The sequence below is a fragment of the Callithrix jacchus genome, chromosome 11 (assembly GCF_049354715.1).
Source record: "Callithrix jacchus isolate 240 chromosome 11, calJac240_pri, whole genome shotgun sequence".
Classification (NCBI taxonomy): domain Eukaryota; kingdom Metazoa; phylum Chordata; class Mammalia; order Primates; family Cebidae; genus Callithrix; species Callithrix jacchus.
This window is the reverse complement of record NC_133512.1, coordinates 116830265-116857747: the sequence shown is the minus strand read 5'-3', so window position 1 is coordinate 116857747 and position 27483 is coordinate 116830265. Positions and strand designations below refer to the sequence as shown.

The following is a 27483-nucleotide window of genomic DNA, read 5'->3' as shown; positions in this document are numbered from 1 at the left end:
ACACCACTGCATCCCAGCCTGGGCAACAGAGTAGGACACCATCTGAAAGAAAGAGAGAGAGAGAGAGAGAGAGGGAGGGAGAGGGAGGGGGGGAGGGAGGGAGGGAGGGAGAGAGAGAGAGAGAGAGAGAGAGAGAGAGAGAGAGAGAGAGAGAGAGGAAAGAAGAAAGAAAGAAAGAAAGAAAGAAAGAAAGAAAGAAAGAAAGAAGAAAGAAAGAAAGAAAGAACGAAAGAAAGAAAGAGAAAGAAAGAAAGAAAGAAAACCCAAATATTCTAGCTTTGTAAAGTGTCACCACTGGAAGGGACCATGGAGAGTATTCTGCCCAACTCCCCCATTTAATAGATGAGGAAACTGAGGGCCAGGGATGTGAAGTGACCTGCCCAGAGTCCTGTCATGAGTTTGTGGCAAACTACCTAAAGTATTCCTGTTTGATTTTGCTCTCTTCTCAAGTTAGAGAATGTCTTTGTATCACCTGTGCACGGTTCCCAGTCACATGTAACCGAAAACCAACTTGAAAAAGCTTGAGGAAAAGAAGAAATGAATTCATTGGCCCATCCTGAGAACTGGGGTTGGAGTGGGATGGCTAAGTCCACCTGAATCATGTGGCCTCAGAGTGGGCAGTGAGTGGTCTCTAGGGGAAAATGGTGGTGCTGTTCTCAGAAGGAAGAGGCTACCGGGCAGGGTAATGAGAGGAATACACTGGGTCCCCCACTCGGCTGCCGCAGCTTCTCAGACTTCCCTTCCATCTGCACAACTGTGTCATGCCCGACCCCAAACACACCTGCCAAAGGGAGGTGGCTGAAGAGTCATCAGACTATTGCATCCAGCCCTTCTGATAACACCCATTATGTTCTCTACAAGGATCTTTCTTCACTGTCCCTGTTGATCCCTAATGTGGACACTGGGGACCAGTTCTCCTTTTGCTTCTTTGACAACTCATTTGCTAGGTTTTGGTTTGGGGGTTCCTGAGCATTGCCTTAGGGCCTCTGTCTACCATGTTTTGGAATGTTCTGGCAGCAGGGCTGCCACGGATAGTTGTCCAGTCTGTGCACTGCTCAAAGTCATCCTGCTGAGAGGGAGAGGGACTATGCCTGCCCCAACAAGGAGAGGTGCTGATATGGTCTGGCTGTGTCCCCCCAATATGTCTTCTTGAATTCCCTCATGTGGGATGGATCCAGTGGGAGGAAATTGAATTATGGGGACAGGTCTTTCCCCTGCTGTTCTTGTAATAGTGAATAAGTCTTATGAGATCTGATGGTTTTTAAAAAGGGGAGTTTCCCTGAAGAAGCTCTCTCTCTTTGCCTGCTGCCATCCACATAAGATATGACGTGCTCCTTCTTGCCTTCTGCCATGACTGTGAGCTTCCCCAGCCAAGTAGAACTGTAAGTCCAATAAACCTCTTTCCTTTGTGAATTGCCCGGTCTTGGGTCTGTCTATATCAGCGGTGTGAAAATGGACCAATACAGGTGCCTTTCTACATTTTACATAAAGGCTCTGATAGGCTAGAATTAGTCCCCTTTTCTGAAAATACAAACACTTTAAAAGCTTAATAAGTGCATCAGATAGAATCCTTTATTTGAACAACAGAAACTCCAACTAACAAAAAAGAAATGTACATTCTTTCATATATATATGACCTAAATGTATATATATAGACCCAAACATATACACACACATATATGTTGTATATATATATAGTGTGAAGGTGAGGCAACAGACCTGACAGTATTCAGAGGAAGGTGCCCTCTTTTTAAGAGTGGGGATATCTTTTCTAGAAGCTTCCTCACAGACCTCTTCTCATGTCTCATTGGCAAAGCTGGGTCATGTGCCCACCTCTAAACCAGTCACTTGCAAAATGAATGAGATTTCTTCCATCATCTTAGACCAATCAGAATTTGTCCCTGAGCTGGGAGTGGCAGTGTTCCTGGGGGCAGACACCAACACACAATCTTGTTTGTTTAGCCAGGAAGAAATGGGGAGGGACGCTGTGGACCACAGTCAGCATGGCTGCCTCAGGCCTCTCACTGTTTGCATTCCGGCACTTGCCCATGACTCATTCTTGAATCTAGGTCCCAGCCTGGTGGCTTATTTCTCATGGCATTAGGACCTGGTTCTCTATTTACCCAGCCCTCGGCCCAGAGGCCTCCATCTTTGCCCTTGCCTTCCTTGGAACAATGTGAAACCATCTCGTGGAGTGGGAAGGCAGAACCGTAGCCCTCTCCCCTAGGTTACATTCTAGCAAATTGGCCTTTACCAAGAGGTGCATTTTGGCTTCCTGAGCTGGTCTGGAGGGCCTGGAGGATTAGGCTTAGCTCACACCCGAGACCCTCATTCCTCTGCCACGATGCTGTCCACTTTCTGCTGGTGCTGGTCCTGATGAACTCGTAGCATCGAATTTATCCTTTCCAGACTTGCAAGGAAATATATTATATGACTCTTGGGCGTCTTACATTGCTGGCTCGAGGCACAAGAGGCTCCCTTGGCGAGTTTGCACCCTCTCCCCTAGGCTGACCCCTTTTTCAGAGGGGTCGTCTTTTCTGGAAGGAATTCACAGAAGGCCCGGGAACCAGCTGACATCCCCTAACATGTGTAGTGTGAGCAAAAGAGATTCAAAATTATAGGACGGCTTCAAATTTAGAAGTATAAAAAGAAATATTGTTTTTATAATGCAAACCTAATAAAGACTCTACAAAACCTTCCTTCCCTGTGGGGAGCAAGGTAGAGAAGCCTGAGGACCCTGTGGGGCACTAGAAGATGAGAAGTGGGGAAGACTTGGCTCCCAGCCGGAGGAGATTTAACTTTTATTTTTTAAAAAAGTTTTAATTTTATTTTTAACTTTTAAAGACACGGGATCTCACTCTGTCACCCAGGCTGGACTGCAGGGGAGTGACCATGGCTAACTGCAGCCTTGGACTCCCAGGCTCAAGTGATCCCCCATCCCAGCCTCCCGAGTAGCCGAGACTGCAGGTGTCACCATACCCGGCTAAGGAAGTTTATGGTCTCCACGGAGAGACAAAAATAACATTCTAGGAACAATGAAGGTGAGTTGTGTTCAAGCACTAAATAGTGTGATGAACACCCTTCCCTGCCTGGCAAAACCCTGTCACTAACACAAGCTAAACTGGGCACGGTGGCTCAAGCCTATAATCCCAACACTTTGGGAGGCCCCATCTCTACAATAAAAATGTAAAAACTAGCGGAGTGTGGTTGTGCACACGTTTAGTCTCAGCTACTTGGGAGGCTGAGGTGGGAGGACCGCTTGAGTCTAGGAGGTTGAGCCTGCAGTGAGCCATGATGGTGCCACTGTTCTCCTGCCTGAGTGACAGAGCAAGAAATTGTCTTAACAACAAAAAAGGGGCCTAGGTCAAATGTCTCCTTCTTGGTAAAGTCTCCTCTGGACTTTGTGGCTAGTGTGTGTCCTTTTAGCCCTTGTGGTACTTTCCATGCCACGTCGCAGAAAGTGTACTGTTCAGGGCTCCTGCAGGGAGGACAGCAGTCCCCAAAAGTCTCTTGCGTGACTAATCCTGTATTGGTGACAGCTTCTTGGAGGATCTGTTAGAGGATCAACAAGTTAGTTGGTTACTTCTGCCTTCCCTGTTAGACTGTAAGCTCCCTGAGGTCAGAGAGCATCTGTATTGGGTGTCATCTCCATGTGGAGTCCAGTACTTGGCCCAGAAGAATAAGTATTGGTTGAATAAATGGACAAAGGGGTGAGCATTCAGAGAAGGAGCAGACAGGTGAGCCAGGAAGCAGCCGGAGGAAGCTCCAGGGAGCTCAGGAGCCCTGTCTGGGGCCTGCAGGGCGGGCAAGGCTGTTACAGTGGAGAGCAGGAGCCTCTATGCAGGGTCCACGTTCTGTTAAAGACGGGTTTAGGGCTTTCTCACCTTCCTAGAGTTAGGCTTGGGAGAGACTTGTGGGTAAATATATATAAGGGGCTGCTCTGCCTTGGCACAGGAGAGTTGGCCAGCTAGGATTTGGGGTAGGGAGGCAGAGGGAGTGGATAGAAACCAGAACGAGTGATGTGGCTGTCACCAGTGCCCAAGGTCAGGGTCCTGATACAGAGCAGAGCTTCTAGATGGTGCCAGGAAAGCCTTGGGGGCCCCGTGGATGAGGGTGGATTTTGGGAGATGTCTCTGGGGTGAAATTAGCACCCAGAACACATTGAATTCCCCCGTGTGGGTTCCGGTTTCTCCTGGACACTGTAGTCCCCACAGGGGTCTGGTCCTGGCTCCCCCCGCCACACTTGTTATTCAGATGACATCTGGTTATTGTTCCCGTCAAGGGCAACCCCGACCTCGGGGCCCTGTAGCAGTGCGGGTGGAGGGAAACACTGGCAAGGGTTGAACTCCTGCCCCCACTGCTGATGCCTGGGCCGCACTCCCACAGAACCCTAAGGCCAGCAGGAGGGGGCTGGGAAGTCCCCCAGAGGGGAATGTGCCCCATACAGGGCCGGGCAGCCTGGACAAAGCTGCTGTGGTGAGAGACCAAGCACACACAAAAGATTGGTCCACCCGCCTAGTCTTCCCAAGCCATCAGGGTCCGTGGGAGGAGGAGGTGTCAGGCACTCTGCAGGTATCTGTGCCTTAAACAGGTCTAATGGGGGAAAGCGTGAGCCTGCCCGAAGCTGCCTTGGGGACGAGAGGGGGCAGAGGCCCTGCTTGCTTGATGCCAGGAATGAAAGGCTGGCACTCCAGAGCAGGGAGCAAGGGGACGGCTGGAATGAGGCCCCAGCAGGGTGGCCACTTGGAATCCTGGCTCCTTTGCTGCCCAGTAGGCAAACAGAACTGCAGCTTTAGGTTGTGGGCAGGCAGAGTCCTGGCTGGGACTCCAGGAGGCCCCGAGCCCCCGATGACCCTGAGGCCCTGCTAGCCCCAGAGGCCCCATTGGCCCCAGATGGCCGGGGGTGGAGCCCTAGCTTATCTCTCCAGCTGCCCAGTTCCCTGCCACTTTATCAAGAAGGATGAAAGGGTGTCAGAGTTCAGAACTCCCACCCCACCCTCCCCGTGGGACAGGACCCAGGTGTGGGGTGTGTGGGGGGCAGTGGAGAACAGCCCTCGGGCACAGTCAGGAGTCCTCTGTCCTGGGAGGGTTTAAAAGCCTGAGGGCTGTCTTGGCCTCAGTCTGACCTTCCCTCCTGGCGACAGCATGCGGGGGCTGCTGGTGTTGAGTGTCCTGCTGGGGGCTGCCTTTGGCAGGGAGGACTTTGTGGGGTAGGGATGTGGGGAGGACGGGGTGCTCTCTGAGTGTGATGGGAAGGACCCGGCCCCCAATCAGTGGAGGAGACAGACACATGGCAATACAGCCAGAGAGGATGGCCTGGCGCCGCCTGGGGCAGCTGGAGATGGGGGCCAGGGTGGGAAGAGGTTGTGTCTCCCAGAACAGTATCCTGAGCCCTGGAGAAATCTGAGCTCTGAGGAGTTTTCAGGAGAGGAGAAAGGAGAAGCCCTGGCTGGCTTGGAACAGAGAAACGGTCCAAACTGAAATGGAGACAGTAACTGTGTCTAGAAGTTTCTAAAGATGGGGAGAGAAGGGGTGAGGGAGCCCAGGCCTCTTCTTGCTGAGACCTTCGGTGCTTTCCCCTCCTAGCCAGGAGGACCAGGCCCAGTAGGGGGATTTGGGGCAGCTGCAGCCTCGGGTGCTCACTCCCCACTCCCACTCGGCCCAGGCACCAGGTGCTCCGAATCTCTGCAACCGATGAGGCTCAGGTGCAGAAGGTGAAGGAGCTGGAGGACCTGGAGCACCTGCAGGTCAGAAGCGGGAAAAGGGCCCTCCGAGGGCCCAGGGTACCAGGCGGGGCCACCCCAGGTCCCAACAAGCCCCTGTGGCTGACTGTGCCTGTCTCTCCACCCAACAAAGAGACATGGAATTAGCCCCTGTTAGGAAGCGACTTCAAACCCCCAGCTCCAGCGTGTTGCTACCCATGAGCACCTGGGCAACGCCGCAGGCCCCTTTCTGGCTCCCCGCTCTGCCTTGCTGTCTCAAAGGCCCTCCACTCTGCTCCTGGGACATTTCCCTGACCACCCTGGACTCTCCGGTCCCCAGAGTTTCCCTGTCTTTCTCTGCCGCTATTACCCCTGTCCCATCCCCAATTATATGAGAACTTCTGGCACCAACAGCCCCTCCCAGGCCGTCTCTGCCCCTGCCCACTGTCCTGGCTGGTGCCCCCAGCCTGCTGTGACTGTGCTGGCTCTTGTCCTCCCAGCTGGACTTCTGGCGGGGCCCTGCCTACCCTGGCTCCCCCATCGACGTCCGAGTGCCCTTCCCCAGCATCCAGGCGGTCAAGGTCTTTCTGGAATCCCATGGCATCAGCTACGAGATCATGATCGAGGATGTGCAGTCACTGCTGGATGAGGAGCAGGCACAGATGTTCGCCTTCCATTCCCAGCCCCGCTCCACCGACACCTTTAACTACGCCACATACCACACCCTGGAGGAGGTGAGGGCGCCCCTAGCCACCACTCCCCGGAGCAGCCAGCTCTTCATCATGGTTGGCAGGAACGGGGCAGGGCCAGGGCCAGCCTGGGTGTGCATGGCACCTGCTCTGTTTCTGTGTGGCCTGTGTGGTTGTGGCTTCGTTGCATTGCAGGGTCACAGCAGGCTGGAATGGTGGAGTGTTAAGGGAAGCATCTGGGTGCCCAGAAACTAATAAGCCAGTCACCTCTTCCTTCCCACCTCAGATCTATGATTTTGTGGACCTGCTGGTGGCTGAGAACCCACATCTTGTCAGCAAGATCCAGATTGGCAACACCTATGAAGGGCGTCCCATTTATGTGCTGAAGGTAACAGCCACATGTGGATATACACATGGGAGAATGGACCCACGTGTGGCACCATGATGGGCATGGGTTCTCACGGGGAAATCATGGCCAAGAGACCACTGTTAAATGGACTCCCCATGCAGACATTTGGAAAGGTCTGAGCCTCCAGCCTGGTCTGGGTGTGTGCACACCTGCCCAGACACAAACTCTTAGATGATCCAGTGTTCCCAATCAAGTGTCACATTGTGGAAAGTACTGTGGAGTCTGGCAGTCCAGATAAAGTGTTTTCTTGAAATGGAGTCTCACTCTGTCACCCAGGCTGGAGTGCAGTGGCTCGATCTCAGCTTACTGCAACCTCCACCTTCCGGGTTCAAGTGATTCTCCTCACTCAGCTTATAGCTGGGACTACAGGCACATACCACCATGCCTGGATAATTTTTGTAATTTTAATAGAGACAGGGTTTTGCCATGTTGCCCAGGCTGGTCTTAAACTCCTGGACTCGAATGATCCACCTGCCTTGGCCTCCCAAAGTGCTGGGATTACAGGCGTGAGCCACTCTGTGCCCAACCCAGATAAATAAAGTGTTTTGTTTATAATGTCTCCCGGAGAACTGTCTGGGCAGCAGAACAGGGGCAGGGCCAGGGGCCTGGTCAAGTCATATTCATCCCAAGCCCAGGTTGAGGGCAGGAGGCCAAGCTCTGTGGGATCTCTGTCCCGTCCCCAGCCCCATGCCCACCTGAGTGATGTCCCCACCAGCAGAGCCTCTACCTGAGATACACAGAGAGCAGGTGGCCTCTGGCCCAGGTTGGGGTCTCCTTCAGGGCAGTGAGATGAGGCCCCAGCTATGAAATTGCCTCTGATCACTTCCCTGCCTTCTCTCCAGTTCAGCACGGGGGGCAGTAAGCGTCCAGCCATCTGGATCGACACGGGCATCCACTCCCGGGAGTGGGTCACCCAGGCCAGTGGGGTCTGGTTTGCAAAGAAGGTAAGGTGGGGAGGTGAGGAGGGCTCTCACCCAGTGGGGCATTGGTATCCAAGGCCCACAGAAGCCTGGGCCTCCCTTTGCCCATCCAGAAGCAGTGACCACAGAGGAGGGCAGGAGGAAGTGTTCATTGCTGTGGCTTGCCAGATGCCTGGCCTAGCCCACTCTGCCCCTCTGCCCCTCTAACCCCCCAGATCACTCAAGACTACGGGCAGGATGCAGCTTTCACCGCCATTCTCGACACCATGGACATCTTCCTGGAGATCGTCACCAACCCTGATGGCTTTGCCTTCACCCACAGCAAGGTACCGGTCTTCTCCTGTCCTTGGGGGAAGAAGGATGGGCCTCTGGTTTCTAAGCCATAAAAGTAGCTCACCCCTAATGTCAACCTCCAGAAGTCAAGGGAGGGGCAATCAGACCTGCGCTCCTAGCTGAGGGTGTCTCAACCTCAGTGTGATTGGCATTTGGGGTGAATAATTTTTTGTCACGGGGGCCATCCTGTGCACCCAAGGTGTTTCTAGCACCCTGAACTTACACCCATTTAATGCCAGTAGGACCCCCATCCCCCTGGGTGGTGACCAAAATGTCTTCAGATATTGCAAAATGTCTACAGGGGAGGGTCAAGATTGTCCCCAGTGGAGCCCCACTGCCCCAGACCTTACTTCCTGGTCCTACTTCTATTTTTATGGCAAATAAAACATCTGACCAATGATGTGAGGCCATGGTGCTGGTGGGGGACACCTCACGGCTTCTTTGCCGTATAGAACCCTCTGGCCAAATGCTACCCCATGGCCTCCCTCACTCTCCTGTGCAGGACACCCCCTCTGCTGATCTTCCTCCCTGACAACCAGCTGGGGGCGGATCCCAGCCAAGCTGTGCCTACAGCTCTGCTCTGGATCAGGGCACTTCTGTTGAGGACTTCCACCTCCACAGAGCCCTCCCTGCTAGTCCTCTCTGCTCTCTGCAGCCTCTGAACCACCCCCCACCTAGCACTGTGACCAGCCCCACATGTGCCTCGGGTGGCTGATCCCACTTCCTCCCTCAGAATCGCATGTGGCGCAAGACTCGATCCCTCACAACAGGCTCCCTCTGTGTTGGCGTGGACCCCAACAGGAACTGGGACGCTGGCTTTGGGTGTAAGGTCCAGAGTGTCTTGGGAGCAAGGATGGGATGGCCTGGAACAGCTCCTCACCACTGCTCTTGCTCCCCGCCTCTCTCCTGCCCCTGCAGCGATGGGAGGGTGGGGGGTGGCAGCTCTGCCTCTGAGGGCTCTGGGGGTGGAGGCTGTGCTCGGAGAGTGGTTGTCCCTTGTCTGTAAAAGGCAAGTTCCTCACAAACGGGCTAAGGCCTGAAATCCTATCTAGGAGGTTTCTAGCTTAACCTCATTCCTCCCTCCTCAGCCACGGCGCTGTGAGAACTGGTCTCCACTAAGGAGCCCGTCTTCCCTCCCTGAGCATGCCCATCAGCTCTGCCCAAACCAGGCTGGGAGGGCAGCACCCCCAGGTTATAGAAGTCCTCTGGGCTTTCCTGAATCCAGGGGTACGAGTGAGCCCTTCCATACCCACCTCACCCCCAACTCCATGCAAAGAACTGCATTCCACAAGCTGCAGAAGCAGGAGGAGCCACACCATGCCCTCTGTCCACCCACAGTGGCCGGAGCCAGCAGCAACCCCTGCTCGGAGACTTACCACGGCAAGTTTGCCAATTCCGAAGTGGAGGTCAAGTCCATCGTGGACTTTGTGAAGGACCACGGGAACATCAAAGCCTTCATCTCCATCCACAGCTACTCCCAGCTCGTCCTCTATCCCTATGGCTACAAAACAGAACCAGCCCCTGACCAGGATGAGCTGGTAGGCACTGACCCCTGCTTGCCCTCTCATCCCCAAGGCGGCATTGGACAGGCCTGGGCTTTACCTCATCAGACCTGTGTAAGGCACAGACACCTGCAGAGTGCCTGTCACTTCTTTCTCCCACAGACCCTGATGGCTTGGGAAGACCAGCAGCATGGACTAACCTTTTTTTTTCTGGGAAACCGCGGCACAGGAGTGATGGAGTCACTTTTGTCATGAGACAGAGCAAGGGGCAGGGCTAGACTTTGATCTTAGGCACGACATGTGGAGGTGTATGTGACAGAAGGGCAGGGACGGCCAGCTAGACACCCCGAGGGGCCTGTGCTGACAGGCTCCCGGGCAGAGCCCACAGACCAAGCAGGCTCTGCGCTCCCCGCCCGCAGGGTGCTCCTCCTGTGCTCCCCTGCCAGCCCCCAGACTAGTCTGGACATGCTGTTCCAGGAGCCTGGCCATGACAGGTGGCCTTGCTTGGTGTTTTGTCCAGGATCAGCTTTCCAAGGCTACTGTGACAGCCCTGGCCTCTCTCTACGGGACCAAGTTCAAGTACGGCAGCATCATCAAGGCAATTTGTAAGTGGCTGTATGGTCTCTCTTGGTGGGCCTGGGAGGAGTATCGGCTGGCTCTTCCTGACCGAGGGAGTATCCTGCATGGAGGGAAGTGGCCAAGGGCGCTCAGATCTGCCAACTGCTGGTGAGGGCTGTTCTGAGGGGTGGGCAGTCCCTTTTCCTGACATGAACTCTGCTTCCTGTGATACTTTCAGACAAATGTGGATTCCTCCGAGAGCTCTTGTCCTCTTGTGTTGGGGCCAAGTCTAGTTTCTTGGTTGGATGGGGTGGAGAGTCCTGCTAGGATGTGCAGATCACCAGGAAATTCAACTTAAAAAAACACTTCTCCTCCCGTGCCCCTCAATTAGAGAATAGGCTTGATCTATTTCCCACTTACTGATTCATGCAATGCCCCTGGGAGAAGCATTTCTGAATCAAAATGGAATTAAGTCAACAAATGTTTATGGAACACCTGCTATGCACCAGGCCCTGTTTCACGTGCTTGGGATGTAGCCATGAATGAAATAAGCAAAGATCAGGAAACTTTCTAGCCAGGCAGACCAACAATGAGCATAAATAAGTAAATGATACAGTAAGTGAGGTGACAGATGCTGGGGAGGAAGACTAAAACCAGACCAGGCGAGGTGAATTAGGGGCACGGGGGTTGGAGGTGGGGCAGGTGGGTTGAAGGGCAGGCCTCATTGAGAGAGTGACATTTGGGCAAGTATTAAAGGAAATAGGTGGGGACTGTGGCAGCCAGGAGGCTACCCATCTAGGAAGAGCCTTCCAGGCAGAGGAACATTCTAGAGCAAAGGCTCTGCTGAGTGGTCTGGCCAGGATGTTGCTGGAATAACAAGATCAGTGTGGCTGCCTCCAAGTACCTAAAAGTCGAAGCTGGGGAGAGGGGTGAGTGGGGAGGGCTGCGTACACACCTCACACGCTTCCTGCCCGAGTGCCTAGGCTTTGGTGGGCAAGGGGGTCACAATCTTACCCAGGGCCGACCTCACTTTTGGACCCTAGGCCTTCTTTGGAAACGGATTCAACTCTGAGTCAAGGTTTTGCTTCATTCAACACTGTCAAGTTAAATTCTGATATGCAGCCTACTGCTCTCTCCTGAGCCAATCCAAAAGTGGCTTCATGACCCACTGTTAATTACAGTTTCCCGGGCAAAGTTTCCTCCTTAGAGAAAGACAAGGGCTTTCCCTTTGACTCAGGCTCTTTACACTTTCCGCCTTGCAGACCAGAGCCCCAGGGGAACAAATCCTGGTTACCCAAGCAGGGAACTCTGGTATATTTTGGGGTTCACCAAAGCAGCTGTTGGAGGGAGGCTGTTTTCAGAGTGGCTTGTGCAATTGCAGAGACTTCCTTGCATCCCCCAGTGAATAGAACCATTGCTGGTCTCCTCTTTGGACCTCTTGGCTTAGACCTTTCAGTGGGAGTTTCTCAGAAGTCAGGCTGCTTGGTCAACAGCAAACCTTAGTAGCCACTGACTCCACTCAGCATTACACAAGACACAGAGCTGTGGACAGGGTTGGATCATTAACCCGACCCGTGTAAATGTTCCCAAAGCGGTGACCCTTGCTCTCCTGTTTTACTCCTGCCCCAGATCAAGCCAGCGGAAGCACTATTGACTGGACCTACAGCCAGGGCATCAAGTACTCCTTCACTTTCGAGCTTCGGGACACTGGGCGCTATGGCTTCCTGCTGCCAGCCTCCCAGATCATCCCCACAGCCCAAGAGACGTGGCTGGGGCTTCTGACCATCATAGAGCACACCCTGAATCACCTCTACTGAGCTGACCCTTGGACACCCTCCTTGTCCTCTCTGGCCCCACCCAGGCAACCAAATAAAGTTTGAGTGTACCAGGAACAGAATCTTGGGGCTTGCATGTGGAATGCATGTGGCATGTCTGCCTCGTCAAGCTGGGGCAGAAGTGATTTAGTTCCTGCCGGCCTCACTGGGAATGTGTGGGTGGTTGGGCTAGATGACCCCTAAATTCCCCTGCATTCCGAGGTCCTGTGAAGTCATATCCAAGTGGTGTCTGTTTTAATTAGACCACCCCGAGCTCAGCTCACCAGTGGGATGATTTGTTCATACCTTAGTAGCAAGCAGCAGCCACAGCTGCTAACCAAATGCCTGGCACCCCACAGTGGCATGGAATTCAGCGTGTACAAAGGTCTAGCGAGCTGTGTCCATTCATCTATAAAAGCAACAACCTGGAAGATGAAATATAATCATCCAGGTGGCCACTGCTGTCCAAAATAGCTGTTGCAGCCAAGTAAAACAGATTACTAAAGAGTAAAATATCATCTCCCATTCCTGAATCAAGTTGGAAGAAAACAATTGGGTTAAATAAAATCATTAACTGAAGATAAAGAACCAATCCAAAGGCTAATCCCAAGACATTTTCAATTTTTTTGGTAGAGACAGGGTTTTGCCATGTTGCCCAGGCTGGTCTAGAACTCCTGGGCTCAAGCAATCCTCCTGTTTCAGCTTCCCAAAGTGCTGGTATTACATGAGAGCCATCACATTTGGCCAAGACATTTTATTAACTACATAAATTAACTGTACCTTCTGAAGATTTTGCCTTTAGGGACAGAAGTCATCTACTTCTCATTTGCCACATCCTTCCCAGCATTTTGGTACACAGTTCTGCTGGCTCGTGTTTCCATCCACCCCACTCCTTCCCATTCTCCTGTTGAGACCACAGCTCCAAGGATTTAGCTTCCTTTCTTCAGTTTGGTGATCCTGATGCATGTGATATTACAATTAGCAGCACACAGGACATCCCAACTTGTTTCAAAGCAAGAATCTCCCTTTTGGGCTGTGGTGGCTCACCCCTGTAATCCTAGCACTTTGGGAGGCCAAGGTGGGTGAATCACTTGAGTTCAGGAGTTCAAGACCAGCCTGGCCAACATGGTGAAACCAAGTCTCTACTAAAAATACAAAAAATTAGCTGGCTGTGGTGGTGCACACCTGTAATCCCAGCCACTCAGGAGGTGGAGGCAGGAGAATCCCTTGAACCAAGGAGGTGAAGGTTGCAGTAAGCCGAGATGGTGCCACTGCACTCCAGCCTGGGTGACAGAGTGAGATTCTGTCTCCAAAAAAAAAAAAAAGTTTTCCCTTTTGTTTCTTCCATATTGCTTCAGATGTGAATGTGGAGCAGGGGGTCCTCCCAGGCTCTGCTGGGGGAGTAAGTGGACTGGGGCTGGGTGAGGATGGCAGCTTCTCCCTCTATCAGCCAGGTCAGGTTTCAAGAAGCACCCAGCTCCATTGACTTGAGTCTTGTCCACATAAAATGACCTCAAGGTCAAAAATGCCTTTAAAAAAAAACTTTGATGGAATTTTCATGTTGGGCTTTTATTTTATTATTGCTTTTGCTATCAACATTCTAAAAAAAAAAAAAAAAAAGAATGAGGGTTGGGCACAGTGGCTCACACGTGTAATCACAGCATTTTGGCAGGCTGAGGCAGGAGGATTGCTTGAGCCCAGGCGTTCTGCCTGGGCAACATAGCGAGATCACCCACTTCTCTACAAAAAATAAAAAATTAGCTGAGTGTGGTGGCAGGCACTTGTAGTCCCAGCTACTTGGCAGGCTGAGGTGGGAAGAACCCTTGAGCCCAGGAGTTTGCAGTTGCAGTGAGCCATGATGGTGCCCCTGCACTCCAGTATGAACAACAGAATGAGACCCTGTCTCTTAAAAAAAAGAAAAAGAAAAAAAGAACGAGGCTCTATGTATGTAGATATCATTTACATAAACTTATAAGCATGTAAGTTTATGAGACAAGGTAAAATGGTGTTTCAGTCTTTACAGAAAGATGACCTAAACGATTTGGTAACACCCTCTTCAAGTTATCTTTTAGAAAATGTTTCCCTTCAATCTATGTAACAAGAGATTACACCTCTTTTCAAAACCCATTTTAACTGCTTAGCTTGGATGAGTAGGAAGCTGATCATCTTTTGTTTAATGAAGACTGATAAGAGAAGAAATATTGTTAGCATGACAATTTATCATTTTATAAAACTGGATCACTAGACTTTGATGGTAGAATTGCTGAATTTCAAATAAATTATGCTCCCTGACAGCAGGGACCACGTTGTTTGGCATTCACTCTCTAATAGCATTAATAGTACCTGACACATAGACGCCTAATACATACCTGTTGAGTGAATGCTCTCTATTTTTATTAGTGAATTCATACATTTTATGATCTGTATGTTGTAGGCTTGCCGAAAATACCCTGTGCAAGCTATTCTGAATTCCCAGAGTTGAGCAAGTAAGTCTTAAGAAAGCCGAAAAGTCAAGTAATGAATGTAAATTGCACAAGGGCAAGGATTGCTTTGTTTTGTTCACAATTTTAACCCCCACTGCTTGGCCAAGTGCATAGCACACAGTAAAAATATTGCTATTAACATCAATAATAATAAATGCTTGGCCAGGTGCAGTGGCTCATGCCAATACGTTGAGAGGCTGAGGTGAGAGGATTGCTTGAGCTCAGGATTTCAAGACCAGCCTGGGCAACACATGGAGACCCAGTCTCTACAAAAAAGCAATTTTAGGCTGGGTGTGGTGGCTCATGTCTGTAATCCCAGCACTTTGGGAGGCCGAAGTGGGTGGATTGCTTGAGGTCAGGAATTCAAAATCAGCATGGCCAATATAGTGAAACTCTGTGTCTACTAAAAATACAGAAATTAGCCAGGTATGGTGGTGCACGCCTGTACTCCCAGCTACTCAGGAGGCTCAGGCATGAGAATTGCTTGAAACCAGGAAGCAGAGGTTGCAGTGAGCCAAGATCCTACCACCGCACTCCAGCCTGAGTGACAGGGGGAGACTCCAACTAAAAATAATAATAATAAAATATATTTAAAAATAATAAATGCTTATTAAATGGAGACATGAAAGTTGTTTTTTTTTTTTTTGGTAATTTCAAGCATGGGAAGAGATTTACATTTTGTTTGTAGATTTTCTTTTTTTGAGGCAGTCTCGCTCTATTGCCCAGGCTGCAGTGCAGTGGCATGATCTTGGCTTACTGCAACCTCCACCTCCCGGGTTCCAGCAATTCTCCTGCCTCAGCCTCCTGAATGGCTGGGACTACAGATACATATTTTTACAAACCTATGGGTGAAAACATTTAAAATTTTTAAGTAAAAACATAAAGCTAAAAGACAATTTTGGAAACATTGCAACTTCAAAATTAAAGTATTGATATTAAAATAAATATTAATAACTTTGAGGGGTTAAAATAATAAAAGGAGTTAAAGAAAAAGACTAAGATTTCAAAGGAAAAATAGGCAATCCCCCAAAGAAGAAAAACAGACAAATCACTACATGTATGAAAGATACGGATCCTCTAAGTGATTTCTTGTTCATTAAGGAGAAATGAAGATATTTTTCTCTCATTAGATTGGCAAAGAATAAAAAAAGACTGATAACTCCAGGGTTTAACATACGGTGCTGGTGGGGCAGAAATTGGCACCACCCTCCTGGAGGGCAAATTTGGCAATACAAATCAAAATTTTAAATGCATTGTATCTTTAACCCAGAAAACCCACTTGGAAGAATTTATTTTATAAAAATATTTGGATGGGTTCAAAAATATTTATGTACAAGATTGGAAAAGGAAACAATAAAAAGAACCTAGATAATTCCCTGTCTTGATGCTGACCCGCCACATCCACACACTGGAACAACACGCAAACATTAAGGGCTGTGTTGACATGGAAAAATGTCTGCAATATACGAAGTGAAAGAAACTGGATGGAAGTGTTCTAAAACTGGATTGTGGTGATGGCTGCGTAATTCTGCAAACTTACTCAGAATCATTGAATTGTACACTTAAAATGGGTGAATTTAATGGTATGTGATTTGTACAATACAGTTGTTTTAAAAAAGCTGAATACAAAATATTGAATCCAAATCCCATTTTGTTTAAAAGACACACACACACTCTCTCTCTCTTCCTGGAAGAATGCAAGGATATATACCCCAATAATAATTATAACTAAGAAGTTGTGGTGGTAGTTTTCCTTTTTATATGTCTCAGCATTTCTTGTAATGAGCTTTTATAATCAGCTTTTATAATAGGCAGGGAAGGAAAGGAGCTATTTCAAACACAGTGGATAACCTGTGTGTAAAGTTATCTAACATCAATTTATTATCAACATCGAACAGCTAAACAGCCACCTTAGTTTTTGCTCAGATTCTTTTTTAAAATTTGTCTAAAATTTTATTCTGTTCTAGTATCATATTTCATCATCTTGCCCAGAATTGTCTTATCTTCAGAAAAATTTACACTCCAAGATACAGCTGGGAGCAGCAGTGTTTCTACCAAAGGAAGAGATTCTCAGGTCACGCAGTCGGGGGCCATTCCCCATCCTACACCCTGTCGCAGCTTGATGAAAATTCCCAAAAGCCTTTCCTGCTCACATTCAGTTCTTGTAACAATCTTGGGAATTGATTAGGCTAATACCTATTCACCAGGGCCTTTCAAAATCTTATTTTCGAATGAACTCATTTTACTTTTTACTTAAACAATGACATACGGTCTCTAATGGCCTGTGGGCCCAATACTGGTGGTCCATGAGAATCCTTAGGGTAGTGTCTTGAATTAACACTCAGATATGCACGGCTAGCTTTCTGTCTTTGGCCTAAAGTTGAAATGGAAATGTCATTGAATACACTCCAGATATGACCTCATTGGTCCTTCATTCAGTGCAGGGCGATTCATCATCCTGGCAATTGTTTTGCAAGGGCAAGTGGGACAAGGTGGATCTGGAGACGCACAGGGGCTCTGCTTTAAGGACTACAGCAACATCATTCTGTGAATACATTGAGACCCGGATGCCACTCAGACAAAGCTGAGATGACCAACCATAACATTTAAATTGGCCAAGTCAAGGAGAAGCTCTTGGAAGAGCACAGAGCATCCATCATCAAATCTAAAAAACTATCAAAGGGTAATGAATTCTTCCCCAAAGCTTTCAGGATCTGCATTCATTTGGCAACTCAAATGCCGAGCATCATCCAACAACCTCAGAGACTGGGATTGCCAAGTGTTTATTGCCAAACTAAAAGGAGAAAATTAAAAGTCTTCTGCCTAACCACAGTAGTGGTATCAGCTACAGTTTTAGAAGAGTGCAGTAGAATAAGGGCTCTGCTGACAAGGACTGGGGCAAGGAGGTTTCCCATTTCCCGCAGGAACTCAGGCCTATAGCCATCACCAATTCATGCAACTCACGTTTCAGCCTAAACCAGAAGCATCACCACAAAAGAAAGAAAAGATCAGGCACAAATCGTATTAATATGCTTTACTGAATGAATGGCTCGACCTATCAGGAAAACAACCTACTTTTTCCCCCCACAATATGATTACAAGTTTGTAACTCTCATTCCTTAAGTGGTACTTCTCAAGGTGTCCATTAACAGACAAAAAAAACCTTGGAAACCCTGGAGCATCTGTCTTCAAGATAGGACACCAGACACAGGCTGTGGAAATGTGCAAATACATATTCCCCAGAGCGGATGTTTCAGTTCCTGAATTTCCATCGCCTTTTGTGCAGGCAAGCGGAGGAAAGTTTTCAAAAGAATCTCAGGTGACTTGGACAGAAAGGGAGCCAATAGCCAAGGGAAAGGTACATTTTCACAGTAAATTAGAGGCATCACCAAGGGAGAACACGGTTGTGCCCACCTGGAGTGAGAAGCATGGAGCAGAGTGGTTAAAAAAACCTCTGGAGCCACAGTTCTCAGGCTGGCTCCTGGCTTTTTTTGGTTTGTTTTTGAGACAGAGTCTCACTCTGTCCCCCAGGCTGGAGTGTAGTGCCATGATCTTGGCTCACTGCAGCCTCTGCCTCCCAGGTTCAAGTGATTCTTCTGCCTCAGCCTCCCAAGTAGCTGGGATTACAGGCACACACCACCACACCCAGTTAACTTGTATTTTTAGTGGAGATGGGGTTTCACCTTATTGGCCAGGCTGGTCTCGAACTCCTGACCTCATGATCTATCTGCCTCGGCCTCCCACAGTGCTGGGATTACAGGCGTGAGTGACCACGCATGGCCAGCTCCTGGCTTTTCAACCCCCTAGCTCAGAGACTGAAGGCAAACCTGAGTTGCTTAATTTCTACCCGAACCTGTCTCCTCATCTGAAAATGGGGTGCCTGCCTCATCAGACCATTGTGGAAATTAAATGAGTCAGAACACACAAACATATAATGAAGAATTTAGGAGCAGAGTAAGCTCTCCACAAACATTAACTACTATTGTTATTTTCTGGAAATCTTCAAGATTTGAAACAAAAGAGAAAAGTAACCCACACTTAGATGGGGGGGGGTGGTTTGTAACCTGTGCATGCTGAATTCTGAAGGATACTTTAAGCCTGACAGAGACAGCTAGGGTAATAACACCCCCAACAGCTCTCTGGGTACTTCCTTAGAGAGAGATCTAAAAACCTCAGGGTTGTGGATGCCTCGCCTAAAAAAGCAGGATACACAAGGGGGTCAGAGGCTAACAAGCTTCTGGGTCTCCAGAATGACAGACTAGCACTGGGTGGTCACCACAATGGGCATCGCATCCAGACTTCAATCTTGACGGGTTCAATTCATTTATTCATGAACACTTATAAGGGCCACTGTCATAGGGTCGGTGATTTTCACCCTCTGGGAGCTTATAGTCAAAATAATTTTAATAGGAAGACGTATTGATATCCTTTAAAAGATGTAGCCCCTCAGTCAACAGCATTTCAGAAGTGGCCTCTCTGCCACACGTTTTGCCAGGTACCTCAGGACGTTACACAGGTAAGAATTTGCTGCTGCATAGAACAAAGAGGCTCAGCAACAGAGAGGGAGGCCATCAGAGGATGGTAATGTGACAGATACAGTTTTGAAAACATAAAATCATGCACTGTATCCTGTTCTGCCCGAATTCAAGGCTGACAATTTTCCATTACTTTTTTAATGTTGTAATTGACCTGTGTATTCATTTAAAGATGTCATAATAATAACTTCAATAATTATTGTAAGTCTAGGAAAGTATTCCTACCCAAAGGTATTCTGAACATTTTGGAAGCACAATGTTATTTATTGCTTTTGCAAGAAAAAACATTTGTTAGTGAATAAATTAATGAACTGCATGTAAGTACTCAACATGCTCACATAATTAAACTGGTGAATTACAATCCACACGTTTCTGGTGTTTCCTGGGGAGAAAAAAGCATCGTGGGAGTTAAATCTTGGGAAGAAAACAAATGCACACGAAAGACACTGAGAACATTTTGGAAGTGGGGAAAGAAAGGTTCTTAATGATTATCTTCAGAGTAGGGCAAGAAGGTAGTCATGGATTGAAATCCAGGTGGACAGAAACTAATTATTTGCTCTAAAAAAGTCAGACAACATAAAAGACAAAATCTATAGCCAATAAACAACAGGACAGAAACCAAAAACAACACAAGAAAAATTACCTACATATTTCTTCCTGGCCTAGGACTCTGATTTTACTTACATTCTACAGGAGAATGAGAGACAACACGGTTTTTGTTTTGTTCTGTTTTCTTGGTTGAGTAGCCTAAAGTCTTAAGAATTGTTGTATAATTTAAATAGCACCACAGGAAAAATCCCTGAGCAACTAATGAATGTTATTTGTTCTCTTTTCCTTCTGATTTATACCAAGCCGAATATGACTGGTTCTGGTTAACTACTAAAGGTTAAAAAAAAAGTAAGATAAAATGACTTGCAGGCTATTTAAATCATTCTATACTTTTCAAGAGACTGATACAGCCCAGGGTGTTCCTTTTGCTTTCAAATAAATAATGTAGCTTTCTCTTCTCTCCCTCCCTTTCTGCCTCTCTTCTTCCTATTTCCTTGGTTCTTTCCTTCCTTTCTCCCTTCCTTAAATACAAACCCCTTTAAAGCACTGAAGGTATTATTTCAATTTGGCTATCACTGCTGTTCAGGTGGAGCTGTAGTTGTACGTGGATGAAGCACCTTTCATCTCAGGGTTCACAAGTCCCAGACAAGGACAGCTAGTCAACCTCTGAGACACTGGCAGAAAGCCATGATCCGGTTGTTGAAGGTGGCTTTGGTCCCAACCTGGGCAGGAAAAGAAACCCAGGCTTTCTAAATGGAGAGCTGAGGTCCCCTGACCTAACAGGACTGATTTCCTGATTCATTTATTGTTTTAAAAAATGCTTTTCTAGGAGATGCAGTAAAAATCACACCAGTCTCCTGTGGCTCCCCCAAATCATCTTGACAGAAAAGAAGAGAGAAGTTGGCAGTTTTCAGCATATTAATAGCAAACGACAAATTAATAACTATGTACTTTAATCTTCAACATTCATAATTGCACAAAGCATCACTGGTCATTTAAATAATACATGTCAATTAATCTAATGAAGAAACCGGTAAAGCAGAATGTTAAAAGCAATACCTCGAGCACATAAAGAATGACAGTAACATTTAACACGCAAAGCGCAGAATTAGAACAGCTCTTTTGAGCATGGTTATTTAAAATCCTTACCAACAGGGCAAAGAAAGCACTATGGAGCAATACACATAAATATATTCAACTTGCCAGATCTCTCAGGTGAGTGCACAGCAATTCTAATAGGTCTGGCTAACCTGGCTTTCCACATATATACGGTGGCTTCTCACACTTCAAAGTTGTCTGACAATGGGAATGCAGAATTGGAACAAGGCGGGACGACCATTTACTTTCAAAATAGAATTCAGCAGGGAAGTCTCAAATCCTGACAAGTCACCTTTAAAATGGCATAACCAGAACTGTGTTACAGAGAAAAATATTTTTTCCTTAAAAATGTGTATGTGGCAAAAATGGCTGAAAATCTTGTCCATGTTAGGGGAAAGCTGAGTGTGGAAAAATGTGCATTTTTCTATCTATGCTGTAAAGAAAATAAAAAGCCAGAGCATTTTGGCATTAGCAAAGGCTGAACTAAGTTCTCAGGCAATAAATTTATGGGGAAACATGACAGGCTTCTCATTAAAGCTATGTGTACGTTGGCTGAATTTTATACAAGATTCTTGAATCTTGTGGAAAACTGGGCATGGCTTGACATCTGAACAATGTCCCTGGTTTGTTTGATTTTTAAAGTATCGGAAAATGTTGGACTTTGGAAATCAAGTAGAGAAGAATAAACACACTCTAAAGCAGAACTGGGCTGAATCTGAAAGTTATTTTTCCATATGTCTCTATAAGATATTTATTACGTTTATTTCTCATACAATCAGCCCCCATGCTAGAAATACTGTGGTACTTTTTTTTTTTTTTGGTGGCAAGAAAATAGTACTGTTAAGGCCAATCTTACCCCGCAGCAGTTACCAGCAGGACAGGCAATTTTCAGTTGGCTTTTCAGAAGCTGGTTGCCATGACGAAGAGCACAATTTATTCCTCAGTCCCTTATCACAGCTACGATCACAGACCATAAAAATTAACACGGCTCTTTTCCTTTCCATATGATTTCAGAGTTCCCCATCCTTACCTGAGGCCTTTTGTTCCCCCAATTAAATGGAATGAATGTCAGTCATTTAGCAATTCAATTAATGCTGATTCAAAATTCCGGCCAAAACCAGAATCTATAATCACAACTTCCTAATCACAGCTCAGTCACAAGAATGAAAAGTAAGCAGGAAATTGCACTAATTACTCAATTAGACTAATACTGTATTTCTAAGCAAGGGCTTACGAGGTTGTCAGCCCTGACAAAGGACTTTGGAGCCTTTTTCACCTTGTGCGTCCACAGTTGTCCAGACAAATCTCTATTTTCAAGTGGTCATAATTTTATCCATCTAACGTGGATAGATTGAAGCTGGGCCACGGGCATTATAACTGCTATACAGACCACAAGTGAGGGCCACTTCTGTGGGCTTCAGAGGGCTCTCAGCACAGGCCAGTGCAGTGGCCAGGGCTTTCTTGTGAGAGGCCCTCCTTCCCGGTATGAAAACAGAAAGTGCACACCTTTCTGGCTCCAGGAAAATACCTAATGAGGGGAGCATTCTGTGAGCGTACAGCTAGTCTCCTCATTTTACATTTGAGTCACGCACACAGGCGCTGGTTTCCAAACTCAAAACAGGGCCTGCAATATGCTGGGCAGACAGCTCCTTGCTGAGTGAGCTCCTAGTGTGGGGCCTGCAGGTGGCTGGAACCTAAGGCTCGTCTGCACTGCTGGGAACAGCTTCTCACACCCACACTGCCTGGAGAAGCCTTCATGAAGTCAAGAACAGTAAATGAAAAGGCAGTCAAGAAGAGCACATGGGCAGATGTGACTGAACTATTTACAAAACAATGAAGAGAGACCCAGCAAGCTGGACCTTATTAAAAAAACAACTAAAAACGTAGATCCTTTTTTTCCATAGTTTCACAAGACGTAAATATGCTGTAAACAACAGGGAAGACAGTAGAGCCTGTCACAACTCTGGTTTTTGTGGCCACCTGCTAAAATCCTTCCTGAAGTGGCCGAGGGGAGAGGAATCAGAAACAGGGAGAGGGAAGAGGGACTATCCCATGCATCTATCACGGTCTTTCCTCTGCAGAAGTTTCTGGAAATGACCCAACGTGGGAAATGCTCAGGGGTTCTGAAAAGAGGACAAACATTTATTTGCCTAAGTGAGACAAAGTCTTTACTTCCAGGGTTTGCCTTGCAGGTGGCCACTGCTGAGGGAGCGGGGGTTTGAGTGGCTGGTGGGGCCCCCACTGGGCAGATTCTGAGCGCTTCGGGCACCAGGCACCTTGGAGTCTCTTCTGGAGGAGTTAGCTTGGTTCAGTCGACCTGAAGGAGCAAGAAGGAAGGAACAGAACTGCAAGAATGATTCCAGGGACAATCTGCCAAGTACAGTTTTAAGCTAATGAAGTCCTAGCCTATGACCACTTTTAAGCTAATGAAGTCCTGTGCAGTGTCTACTTAGGCCAGTGATGACCTACTCCTCATCCTTGAGATCAGCCTGAAGGTGGGGAAGGGGATAGGAATGAAGGGAAACCCAGACAGGTTTTTTCCCTTCGTCTCCATTATCCCCAACAAACTTTGTCTTTCCTTCAGTCCTTCATTGGTAGAGAGGATGCAGATGAGGAATGATTAGGGGAAAGAAAAGAGAAAGCAGTATGATGAAAGTAAGGTAGGAAGACAAACAGAGGCTCTCAGAGTGGAGAAGTAGAAGCAGCAAAAGGAATAGAAAACTTTCCAAGAAGGAATCTGAATGCTTGATGCTTAACTTCTCAACTTTGCTTGAGATACACTTTTTGATGAAGTCTCTTCATTTTTGCCTGGGCGCAGTGACTCATGCCTGCAATTCCAGCACTTTGGAAGGCTGAGGCAGGCGGATCACTTGTGGCCAGGAGTTTGAGACCAGCTTGACCAACATGACGAAACCCTGTCTCTACTAAAAATATAAAAAAATTAGCCGGGCGTGGTAGTGGGTGCCTGTAATCCCAGCTACTTGAGGCTGAGGTGGGAGAACTGCTTGAACCTGGAAGGAGAGGTTGCAGAGAGCCAAGATCATGCCACTGCACTCCAGCCTGGGTGACAGAGTGAGACTTTGTCTCAAAAAAGAAGTCTCTCTACATTTTGATAAAGTCTCTTTTCAGTGCTAATTCTTGCCACTATCTGGGATCACCTCTACTGCCTCCCCTCCCCAGCACCTACCTGTAACACACCTCCCCAGTATTTTAAGAATCTAAATATAGGAAATGAAGGTTTTCATATGATGAGGTGATATTCAAAGCTGCAAACCTCAAACTCCACAGAAAACAATATCTTTAAAGGTCAAAAGATCTTACTAGGATGATCGGCAGGCCCTTGCTCCTCTTCTAGATAATATTCTATCTTTTTTAAGTCTTCTGGGGTAAATCTCCATTTGTTCTCAGCTGGTAGGGGTGGCACTTTGGGGCTGGATCTTTTCCGGGCAGAACCAGGAGGAAGGGCCTGCTGGCAAGATGCTGGCAGGGAACCGGTAATCAGTCCTTCTGGAAATTTCTGAGCTAAGACTTTTAGACCTAGGTTTAGAAAAGCATCAGAAAAAGCTGCATTAATATGGCAAGGCCAAGCCAAAACCTGGAAAGAAGCCTGCATGTCTTCTAATCTCTGGTCATCAAGTTGAGGCCAACACAAGACATGAAATCTTTCTCAACAATTTCATCATTAAGCAAATTACACAAGAAAGTATCTGTTGTTACATGGGATTCTGAGACTTCCACAAGAAATCCTTTTGGTGGAGTCTTCAGCATTAGGGCTTTCTGACAGAGCTCTGAACCAACATTGTTATTTTAGGAATTAAAAACATGTGCTGATGCAGCTAAGGGAAGTTTCACAAAACTCCTGACTCCTTTCAGCCAGCATGGCTTTCTCTCTTTCCAGAACACTGAATTCTGAGCACCAAGAGAGAAAAGGTGATGCACGTGGGACTGAAGGATGATCGGCCTTTGAAGTCCCAAGCAGAGTACCACCTTGCTCACCTCCAGAAAGCATGAAGAGGTTTTCAAATCCGCGCTCGCACATGGTGGTGGCCGCCTGACTGGCCAGCCTTTCATCGTCGTCATACAGAATGATGATCTTGCCATGGGCATTTTTCTAAGAGTCAGATGAGTTAAGGTTCCAAGGCATTAAGCTGATGTCCCAAGACTACCAGAAACCCCCAAGGAATAAAAGGACCGTCAGGTCCACCTGTCTGAGTTCCTGGGAATGATGGACAAGGCCATTTCTACCCTCACAGCAGGGACTGGATTGTTTCCCATCATTGAAACCACACAAGCTGGTATTTGTTTCTTTTACAGACTGATGTTACCGTGGTCTAAAAGACAGCACTAGTTACGGACTTCATATCCTTTAGCTCTCTTATCCCTATCACCCTGGAAAGTAAATATTATAATCCCCATTTTACAGACAAAGAAATAGAAAAACTTCTATGCCTAAAGTGTCCACTGAAGCCTTATTTATGATAGTAAAAACATGGGAGCTACCTAAAAAAATCTAAAATTAAAGAAGAGTTTAGTAAATCATAGTAAATCTGAAGATACTACATAGCACCAAAAATGCGGTTTACAGAGAGCTTGCATTAGCATGGGAAAATATGTTGGAATATGAACTGAAAAAAAGCAGGATACTAAATTACATATACAGTAAGGTTTCAACTTTGTTTAGAAAAAAAAAAAACACCACACAGAAGACAGTCTAGAATAAAATATACCAATAATGTAACAGGAGCTACTGCTCAATTGTGTGATTATTTCAATTGTGTGAGAGATTTCAATTTTCCTTTTTAAATTTTTTTGGTATTTAAATTATTTTCTGCTTGTATAATTTTTATGAATAAAAAGTTAAAATTTTAAAAGAAAAATTAAAATAGAAAAAAAAACACCTAAGTTCTGCTATGGAAAGTTTTCTGGGAGGAAAAAAACTCTCTTAGGACTAACTCTCGATGGATCATAACTCTTAACCTAATGTTTTTTGGCCCAGGGCTAGATGGTTTGAAAGCGTCTGCCTAAAGAGTCAGGAATCTTGGTGATAGCTAGGAATCCAAATTCTAACATATACTCAGCTGATTAATGTCAAAGGTCCTTCACAGTACTCTTACCAGGAGCATGGTTCACAATAACTTTTTTTTTTTTTTTAAAGTCAGGGTTTCACCATGTTGGTCAGGCTGGTCTTGAACTCCTGACCCCAGGTGATCCGCCCGCCTTGGCCTCCAAAGTGCTTGGATTACAGGTGTGAGCCACCACGCCCGGCCTGTTCACAATAACTTTGTTATAATCCTCATACCACCCAATTCCTTGAAATGCAACAAAGGATACATATTCAAGAATATCATTTGAATAAGGGTTCATTGTTCTAGACAGAGTTGCAATTGGGTAACTGTAAGCTGCAAAGAGAAGAAATAGTTTAGGAAGTCTGTAGTTCTCTTAATACAACTTGGCCTCAATTCCCAGCTGGTTTGAAATCTAAGAGTTCAATACATGTTCAAAATCAACGAGCTGCTGGGCACCGTGGCTCACACCTGTAATCCTAGCACCTTGGGAGGCCAAAGTAGGTGGATCTGAGGCCTTTTGTTCCCCACTTAAATGGAATGAATGTCAGTCATTCCAGGAGTCTGAGACCAGCCTGGGCAACATGGTGAGATCCCATCTCTATAAAAAATTCAAAAACATTAGCCGGGTGTTGTGGCATGTGCCCATAGTCCCAGACACTAGGGAGGCTGAGGCAGGAGGATCACCCGAGCTCAGGAGGGCAAGCCTGCAGTGAGCTACGATCGCGCCACTGCACTGCAGCCTTGGCAACAGAGCAAGGAACTGACAAAGCAAACAAACAAACAAACAAACAAACAAAACCCCAATGAGCCATAAACCCAAACACTTCTGCGAAAGAAAAGAAAGAGGACATCATGAACAAAGTATAAAGCTTCACTTCACTGCTTCTGACAGCCACCTGTGAAAATCTGCAGCCTCTCAGAGTATTTTATGGTGGAGCCAACCCTATAGGATTCTATAATGGATCCAGCTAACGTACAGTTTCCTTAACTGTCTGCCATGGGCTGTGGTTCCAGCCTGCCTAGACTCAAGAGCAGGCTCTCTGTTCTTGAGAGTGAGGCACTTCAAAGGTTTCTCTCTCTTACCTCCAACAATGTGGCACTGCTGGTAGGAATCTCTATCACGTACATCTAGCAGCAGGAAGGGGCAGTCAGGATAAGGTTTGTCTTTGGTATTGGGCTCTGCTTTCTTCACTGGCCCTTTGTCTAGATCCAGTTCCCCAACGCCACTGATGACACTGCAAGGGAAAAAGTAGGTCAGCAGAAACTAGTCAGAGGTTGGTGGCTTAAAGGTCGAACGTGTTTCTTCAGAATAGTGAGATGAGTGCTCAATGTCTTTTCAAAGGGCTCTTCAAAGGGAAAGGAAAATCGATGTGGTGTCTCAGTTCTGCCTGTGAATGCAGGATCCTGTGGATTCCTCTTTTACCACACTGGACCCCACAGAGGAGACCCACATGTCCACACTCACCTTCAGACAATGAGTGGCAGTGCATTACATGGCGGACGGGGTAGGGACTGACGGGCACATGCTGCCTCCAGCCACAAGGGCAGATCAGAGGGAGAAAGAGAGGACGAGTGAATCCAGTGAGCGAAAGAGGAAAGAATACGGTTGGTAGGAAGGAAAAAGGAAAGGAATTTCTTTCTAGGTATTTTATATGTAATGTAAAGTAACAATAATGCTTTATAAATTTCATATATGCAGTTAGTGACCTATCTGCTATGGTCTTGAGTCTTAATACTTCCATAGCCCTCTGTACTTACTTCAGTTTTGTAGGTTACAACATTGAGGTTGACGAGGCTTTAGATTTGGCAGCATTCACAGAGACAG

The 27483-nt window shown here is 47.1% G+C and overlaps 2 protein-coding genes across 8 annotated transcripts in view; one reads left to right on the top strand and one right to left on the bottom strand.

Annotated features, from left to right (window-relative positions):
- Positions 1 to 4923: 4923 nt before the first annotated feature.
- CPA1 (carboxypeptidase A1) lies at positions 4924 to 12005 on the top strand. 2 transcript variants are annotated; one of them, XM_035254726.2, is made up of 10 exons: positions 4924 to 5019; positions 5666 to 5747; positions 6203 to 6436; positions 6678 to 6779; positions 7643 to 7744; positions 7936 to 8046; positions 8787 to 8877; positions 9392 to 9591; positions 10076 to 10160; positions 11743 to 12005. In XM_035254726.2, exons 1-10 carry the CDS (start codon positions 4961 to 4963, stop codon positions 11928 to 11930), a joined length of 1254 nt encoding a protein of 417 aa, XP_035110617.1. In that variant the 5' UTR covers positions 4924 to 4960; the 3' UTR covers positions 11931 to 12005. The 2 variants fall into 2 exon arrangements, with proteins under 2 accessions (XP_035110617.1, XP_002752063.1); XM_002752017.5 differs by lacking the exon at positions 4924 to 5019 and adding an exon at positions 5119 to 5210.
- An 8425-nt stretch (positions 12006 to 20430) lies between these two features.
- CEP41 (centrosomal protein 41) overlaps positions 20431 to 27483 on the bottom strand; it is a 47871-nt gene continuing 40818 nt past the window's right edge. For 4 of the 6 annotated variants that reach the window (XM_078343756.1, XM_002752013.5, XM_035254722.3 and 1 more), the window contains 5 exons: positions 26742 to 26893; positions 25924 to 25991; positions 24589 to 24703; positions 23914 to 24129; positions 20431 to 22909 (listed from right to left, as the gene is read on the bottom strand). In XM_078343756.1, coding sequence (XP_078199882.1) covers positions 22761 to 22909; positions 23914 to 24129; positions 24589 to 24703; positions 25924 to 25991; positions 26742 to 26893 — 700 coding nt within the window. In that variant the 3' untranslated portion in view covers positions 20431 to 22760. Of the gene's footprint in view, positions 22938 to 23913; positions 24130 to 24588; positions 24704 to 25923; positions 25992 to 26741; positions 26894 to 27483 lie in introns of all 6 variants that reach the window. The other 2 variants (XM_017975652.4, XM_078343757.1) reach the window with 1 other exon arrangement.